Source organism: Clupea harengus, chromosome 21 (assembly GCF_900700415.2).
Source record: "Clupea harengus chromosome 21, Ch_v2.0.2, whole genome shotgun sequence".
In the NCBI taxonomy this organism is placed as follows: Eukaryota; Metazoa; Chordata; class Actinopteri; order Clupeiformes; family Clupeidae; genus Clupea; species Clupea harengus.
This window is the reverse complement of record NC_045172.1, coordinates 6819751-6827566: the sequence shown is the minus strand read 5'-3', so window position 1 is coordinate 6827566 and position 7816 is coordinate 6819751. Positions and strand designations below refer to the sequence as shown.

Genomic DNA, 7816 nt, shown 5'->3' with positions numbered 1-7816 from the left:
TACAAGTTCAGCAAACAGCCCTTGTTGCGTCTAAATCACACACCGTGCAATTTCTCAGTCAGCGATTCGACTGTGATGTGACGTTCTTAAAAGGAGTTTATTGTAGGATCTTAAACCACAATAAGGGATGCATTTCTAGAAAGAGATCTGCCAGATAACTCCCGTGCCACTATTTTAAACTTATAACTAGCACCTCCCACCTATGCTTTGTTTGGTTGATCATTCCAGCCAATTAAACCTGACCTCCCATCTGACCCTAATCAAATCAGAAGGCGATTCTGTATTTACTAACACACCCATTATTTTCCCTTCGATCGACTGGCGTAACACCCCCTTATTTGAAATCTCAACGGTTATCTTGTAAACTATGTGTGACTAACCCACATTTAAACCTTAAACTAATTAAATGGGTTATCTGGTAAATTCCTTCTTACTCATATAAAAATATCCCACACCCTCAAAGCATTTCAACAAATGCTAGACCTATCCAAACTTCTACAATGACTGCTCCACCAGTCCAAAACTAATAACCCTTAAGATTCTCCAGCCATTGCTACTGTCATACAGCGGAATGGCCCTCAAGGTTCTTCAACAATTTCTAAACCCATCCAACCTTATGGGTCTACAGATTCTCAAATGACTGATGCTCCACCAGTCAAGCCTAGTCACCCTCAAGGTTCTCCAGGCACTGTTACATCAATCCAACATCATAATGAACTTAAAGATCCACCAGTTCAACCTAAAGACCACAACGGTTCTCTCATCATTGTAAAACCAACCCAACCTAACGTTCCTCAAGGTTCTACAATCATTCTTGCAACTTCCCAAAAGAAAAGCTGTATACGTTCACCATTTCCATCTAGTGGGTCAAAAGGTTCGGTTGTCATTGTTCAACCAGCCCAACATAATGGACATATAAGTTCTCTAGTGACTGTTCTAACTGATTCCCTGAACAGTTCTCCAGTGTCCAGTGGTTTACCAGTCCAACCTGGAAACCATAAAAATGCTCCAGGTACTGATACAACAGACCAACCTCAAGACTCTAAACGTTCTGCAGGAACTGCTCCTCCTGATCAACATCAAGATCATGAAGGTGCTCTAACAACTACTCCACCAGGACAACCTGGTTCTAAAGGCGATCCAGTGACTGCTCCAGCAGACCAACCTGACAGTTCTAAAGCTAAAGCTCCTGCACAAACACCACAACATAATGGTCCTCAGATGGATCCAAGAACACTGGCCAAGTTACAGCTGAAGAAAGCCAAAAAAGAGGCTCTAACAACTACTCCACCAGGACAACCTGGTTCTAAAGGCGATCCAGTGCCTGCATGCTCCAGCCGACCAACCTGACAGTTCTAAAGCTAAAGCTCCTGCACAAACAGCAAACCTCAGATGGATCCAAGAACACTGGCCAAGTTACAGCTTAAGAAAGCCAAAGGAGAAGCTTATAAAAGGGCAAACACATACTAAGATAAATGCTCATGATAATCTTAAAAGGCTGTTGAGAGTTATTGCTGTGTCTCTTTGGGATTGATCTTATTCTAATGTAAGTGTGTTTTCTCCTGTTTTCTTTCAGACTATTACATCTTCTGTCGGGAGAAAAGATATCTGGACAGATTTCACAAAAAAACAGCAATAAAATAATGAATAAAATACCTTCAGGTTTTGTGCGATCTTCTCTGCTTAGATACTGACTGAAAAAGTGACTGTGTAATGCTAGCCAGTGGCTACAGTGCTGTGCAGTAAGTAAACCTCACTTCCCGACACTTTAAGAGAGGTGCTAACAACATATGCTACCTCCCATGGGTTTTAGCCCCCTTGCTAGCACACCCGCCTCCCATGTCCAAGGTTCGGAGTTTGAGTTCCATTCGGGCCCAGATAGGAGTGAGATTCAGGGGGGTGAGTGTAGCGGTAGCCAGTGGGTACAGCGCTGTGCAGTGAATCAACCTCACTTCCTGACACCTTAAGAAACGTGCTAGCGACAGATGCTAGCACCCATGGCTTTTACCATCCTTCCTTGTTTGCCCACCTCCCATGTCCAGGGTTATGCTATGCCTTACATAGTCCCATGGGAAATCTTAATTGGGCATGGGACACAAGCTAAGGCTTGATCACCCTTTAGCTGGCCACCTTTGATGAGGGTGTTTAGTGATTAAAGGCCGAAACACCCACTGATTCAAAGGCACACTACTGAGGATGGGTCCCAAAATGTACATCTTAACCCAGTCTAAGAATTAAACCTCCCATGCCACTCTGTCAACATCACGGTAAATCTCATGTGAGTGCATACCATCTATTGGCAAAATGGACAGTTTTAACATCTCGTCCCGTGTTTTATGATTCTGAGTTACACCTGGAAGTATTTTCTGCTACCCAAATACCGCACGTTATTCCACTTATACCTCGGTTACCACACTGTGTTATGTTATTTTGGAGATAGGCCTATAATTCCCACTTTGTGATTGCTAAGACTTACCTGTTTGTAGAACTACTTCACACATTGAGTAACTGCCATTACCAGTTGCTTTGCTAATTAATGAATGCACAGTCAAGTGAAACCCTTACAGAGAGCCAAGAACCTACAGTCTGCCTTATGGGTCTGCACCCATTTACTCAATCATACTGGCTATCCTCTTATCCTCCCCCATGCTTCAAGTCTCAAGATCTGACTCATGTGTTACGTTAACACACATTGCATTATCTTGCTCATTGCACTCTTATTTTGCACATTCCTGCATAGCTCCTCCTTTTCGTATTTCATATTCTGTAAATACTTTTATATATTGTTTTTCTAATGTTCTGTAGTACTTATGTTTTTATGTTTTATGTTTATTGTCTGCACCACTATACCAAAGCAAATTTCTGGTAGGCTTAAACTTACTTGGCAATAAAAACAATTCTGATTCTGATTCTGATGTGTGGTCGACATTCTTTGGCCGACATTATTGTTATCCAGAAGGTACTCCCTTTAACACACGACGCCACCCCTTTAATTCTCCCTGGCTACACCATAGACATAAGAAGACCTATGTCAATCTTGGTAAGTTTATGCAGATCTTCATAATAGGCCAGCTAACTAACTATCTAGCTAAGGAACAGCACAACGTTAATCACTACATTAACAAAATCGATGTGTGTTAGTTTCGCTTACTGAGTACACTGTTGTTTTAAGGTAAGTGAAATTCATAATTCTTTCTATCATGTCTTAGCGCTGGTTCGCAGTTAACGTTAGTTTGAAGTTAGTGATGCTAACTTGTGTTATCAGTACCATTGCATCAGCATGGTGTAATGTTAGTTATCCATTTCCGCCAAGTCTGGAGAGTATGTGTGATAAGTACTCTAAGAAAAATATTTATTTTAGTAAATGGTGAGGTGATCTTATTAGCTAACCGTGGAGACATCAGAGTACATGAGTTTTCCTGGCTAGTTAGCTGGCTAGCTGGGGGTCTGTCTATGTGTTAACTTTAAAGGTGTTGTCAACTGTGATTCTTTGTCAGTACACAGCATATTATAAAGCTTCAGGCAATACTTTCTTTAGTAAAGAGGATGCACTACTTTGATATTATATGTAAGGTTATCTGCTACACTACTTTAAACGGCTTAGTTAGATGTATAGCTAGCGTTATCGCTAGCTGTCTAACGTTATGTTCAGGTGTGACGTTATAGCTAACGTTTTCTTAGCTTGTTCAGGTGTGCTATTTAGATAGCCAGTACCGTTACAATGTTTATCTTGAAGCAAGAACTTGAGAAACTGAACGAACTGAAGGCCATCTGCCCTGCCAACGGCTGTCAAATGACGTTAACTTATTTGTTTGTTTTTTCTCCTCAGACGAAATGCTGATCTAAAGGATAATGTACCCTAGCGCTATTCAAATACTGCAGAAACCTTGAGATGAAGATAACCCCTGGGTTGACAGGTGAAATACTATTGAAATAATTTCTGTCGTTAGAAGAACCACGTCCATCTCTAATGCGACATTTTAGGGGCTTGAAGCAGTTGATATTTTATGTCTGGTCATTTCAATCGATTTGTTATTAGAACTTTACATCAATGGGCCTTTGCATGACTGATTCCAAATTCCCTTTGTTTTGTGTTTTATCATACAAGTCTCATATTGGGTGCAGCACTACTTGCCTTGCAATGGTATTTCCAGCACTTTAGGTCAGATGACTCATGCCCTTTATACATAGATCATCACTGGCAAACAAATGCAGGTTGTATGACTATTGTTTGAACATGTCCCTTGTCTGAGAACTTGGAAGGATGAAGTCCTTGCTTCTGAATGGCCTTCCCACTTAAATGTGTGGGTGATGAAAGAGCCAGGGGCATTCAGGAATGTTTTTCGTGATCTCAAAATACCAGTAAAGTAAGAAGAAGTGTGATTGCCTGACCTTTGTTCTGGACAGAGAGGGAAATCTGCTGAGGGTAGCAATGAAGAGCATATCAGCTGCTGTTGAATGCCTCCTCAGCTACAATAGCCAGTGGTGGGGAAAATACTTTCCCTCTTCAGTTTTCAGCTAGCATAAGTTTGAACAAACCCGTGGAAATAGCATTTTTGGACATTATTACAGTGGAATACCAAATACCTTCACGGGCAACCCAAGAGTGCTTATTAGCACAGTAGCTCAACTTCAAGTAGAGAGATTTTTCTGGTGTAATCCGCATCTATCAAAGCCTTTGCCAAGCAAAATACAGAGTTTGAGGAGGCAGGCAGAGCTGAAAAAAGTCCTGTGAAGTGTGCCATTACTGAGAATGCACTTCTGTCTCATCTGTTTAGTTCTCCATAGTCTTACTCTGCCTAAAAGCATGCACTGTGAAGCTGTTTGAGAATAGAGTAGGCTGAATGTTTTTGTACACCCACAAGGCGAATTTGAAAACTAGTCATTGAATTGGCTGTTGAGCTCATATCAACAACCTCTTGCCAGAATTGCAGACTGTACCTTTGACACAGTATACTGGAGGTGAGCCAGCAGCTGTCAGCAGGCAGACTAAGATCACTTATGAGCACAACTGTGAAATAGTTAACATACCCAGGCAGAATTTGTATTTTACAATATTTTCTGATAACATGCTGCATTTTGACTAAATTCCTTGTGCTGGTTCTTCAATCAACGCTAGTGTACCCACAAGCCGTGTCTTCTGTAACATTTGTCCTTTGACCTCTTGGTTTTCAGAGAGCCCCCACTGGAGCGTATGCTGTTGTTGAGCGCCTGTGGGAGCTGCTAGCATGCCGTGCTGGCCTCCGCTCAGTAGGGGGCTCTGTAGCTGCTGAGAAACGAGCCAGAGAGAGGAGCCTGCGGAGGGGGCCCACGGGGCAGGGGAGGGGCCAGGCATGGAAGACTTCACCACGCGAACCTACGGCACCAGCGGCATGGACAACAGACCTCTGTTCGGAGAGACCTCCGCCAGGGTAGGCAGTACACACACACACACACACACACACACACACACACACACACACCCACAGGCACTGAGCCTTGTAGAACATATAATGTGCACAATGTATCTTCTCCATATGCATGCAAGACTTTGTGTGTCCTCTACAGTCACATATACACATACTAGCCTGAAGAATTGAACACATACAAGCTGAGAGTAGTGTACACATATAATGTATCCAATTGGAAAGAGACAGAGACCGACACAGACTTACAGTCTAGATTTCGCTCCCTTTCCTTTCTTTAACAAAGTCAGAACTGAACATGGCGTGTGGCCACTATAATATGCACATCTATACCTTTTATTTCGTAGGCCTATGAAGCAGATTGAGTACATGAGCGTGTCTTTCATAGAAATGTGAACGTTTAAAAAAAGTTATTACAACTGAAGAACACAGACCAGCAGATGTCTACAGCAGGATGTGACTCTGCACTTTGAACAGGGCATGACTGAGCAAATGGGTTGTCTAACTCCAGTCAACCCTCTTTGTTTCCTTCCAGGACAGAATCATCAATTTGGTTGTCGGCCTGCTGACGACACTACTTGTGCTGGTAAGTACTGATTTGTTTGCTCAGTTTCTCTTGGTCCTTTTTATACATGAATATAATATTTGTGCATGTTAGGTGAGCTTCATCTTACCAGTCTGTGTGTGCAGCACGACAGAATCTATGTTGGTTGAGTGGGTTTATGGCAAAGTACCACAATAGCAGGAACATCTATATGCAATGATTATTTGTGTGAGTGTGTGTGTGTATGCCATTCACTGTCATTCCCTGGTCATCTCTGGTTACAGATCACCGTTATCAGCTCCTTTGTGGTCCCCCTGCCTCCCAAACCGCTAAACATCTTCTTGGCAGTATGTGTCCTGCTTCTGTGTGGGGCTGCCATGGTGCTGGTGAGCAAATTACAATACCCCTCACTTACACACACACACACACACACACAAATAACACACACACAGATTCATGAATATGAGCTGCTTGTCAGCATAGACCAATTCAACTTGCTCTTACACTACTCTGCTCAGCAGTCACACCTTGGCCCAGGAATGAGCTTGCTGCAGCAGATGAAATGATTAGATCAAAAGAACTGATGTAATGGAGGATTGGGGGCCCTATACGATCACTTGACCCACCTCATGTTGGAGTCTCTTTCCCCTCATCTTTCTTGCCTCCTTCTTCTTCCAGATCTTCTGGTACCGGCAGGGGGACCTGGAGCCCAAGTTCCGTAAGCTGATCTACTACATGCTGAGCTCCATCGCCCTGCTGTGCATCTGTGCCAACCTCTACTTCCACGACGTGGGCCGAGTCAAGCCCGCCTCTGCCTTATGAACCTCGCCCCACGGAGTGCCCCACTGCACTCGGATTGTTCCCGAACCCCCCCGCCACGGAATCCCCTCCCCAAACAGGGATTCTAGAATGGGATCTAGAGTTGGGGCCAACACAAAAAGGGCTCCATGTGGGGTTTAGGAGGCCAGTTAGCCTTTTGGCATTCATTCTGAAAAGGACTTTTTTTTTTTATACATATAAGAACACACTGTATGTTAGCTAATTATGCAAATGAATGACAAACTGTAGCACTATGGGACTGATGCAGCTGCTTGTAGACAAATGCCAGGTCCAACTGACAGCCACAATACTCAGTTTAAAAGCCATGTCCATTATGTCAGCAAACCTTTTTATACATTACAAAAATGAACATGTATGCAAATGTAAATTCCAGACTGAGATTAGTTTGCCAATTCTCTTTTTTTTTTATGAAGCTAAATACATTCCCCGAATCAAAGCACTTGTGGGGAGGTGTAACACAGCCTCACACAGAATGCCACTGATTGTTTGACCACAACCACATCACAAGTCTGACTAGAAGAGGCTTGGTGATGATTGTCTTGTCAGGCATTGAAAATGTCATTTTCATTTTTCAGCAATAAATGGAAAAGTGAAAACCTATTTTCAGTAGATGTCTCTCAGATGACTATATTGAACTGCCTCGTCAGTATCTAGGCTGAGAGAGTGAAACCATTAGATTTCGTTTTTTATTGCATCAGCATGCTTGCCTGTATGCTAATAACATGCCTTAACATTACCCAAAGGCAGATGGGTTTGTTGTTGGTATTTCTGTCATGTCTGAGCTAAAAAAAAAACATCCCCAGCTGATGGCAACAGCTGATGAGATGTGGTTTGCCAACTGTTGACAAGACAAATGAAGGACCGGAGGCCTGACTCATGTCTTCTTTCAGACAAGATATCGCTTCAGTCCACTGTCAATCTGACACACTCCGTAAGACCATTGACAGAAACTGAGCACCTGGTTGTACAATCTACAGCAGCTAGAAATAGGGATAATGGCTAGTCTGTGATGCTGTGATCCCAAAAT

At 42.8% G+C, this 7816-nt stretch overlaps 1 protein-coding gene across 2 annotated transcripts; it reads left to right on the top strand.

The window, feature by feature from the left end:
* The first annotated feature begins 2943 nt into the window (after positions 1–2943).
* On the top strand, positions 2944–7389 carry tmem243b (transmembrane protein 243, mitochondrial b). 2 transcript variants are annotated; one of them, XM_012841002.2, is made up of 6 exons: positions 2944–3040; positions 3830–3917; positions 5176–5411; positions 5941–5991; positions 6234–6335; positions 6628–7389. In XM_012841002.2, the coding sequence occupies exons 3-6, from the start codon at positions 5334–5336 to the stop codon at positions 6769–6771; spliced, it is 375 nt and encodes a 124-aa protein (XP_012696456.1). In that variant the 5' UTR covers positions 2944–3040; positions 3830–3917; positions 5176–5333; the 3' UTR covers positions 6772–7389. The 2 variants fall into 2 exon arrangements, with proteins under 2 accessions (XP_012696456.1, XP_012696457.1); XM_012841003.3 differs by having other exon boundaries at positions 3030–3172.
* The last annotated feature ends 427 nt before the right edge of the window (positions 7390–7816 follow it).

What these genes read in the sequence shown, in the direction of transcription:
- tmem243b (XM_012841002.2), top strand. Translation starts at nt 5,334, where the DNA reads ATGGAAGACTTCACCACGCGAACCTACGGCACCAGCGGCATGGACAAC. An exon ending in TCGGAGAGACCTCCGCCAGG is followed by an intron (nt 5,412 to 5,940) that starts GTAGGCAGTACA and finishes GTTTCCTTCCAG; the next exon opens with GACAGAATCATCAATTTGGT. An exon ending in GTGGGGCTGCCATGGTGCTG is followed by an intron (nt 6,336 to 6,627) that starts GTGAGCAAATTA and finishes TTCTTCTTCCAG; the next exon opens with ATCTTCTGGTACCGGCAGGG.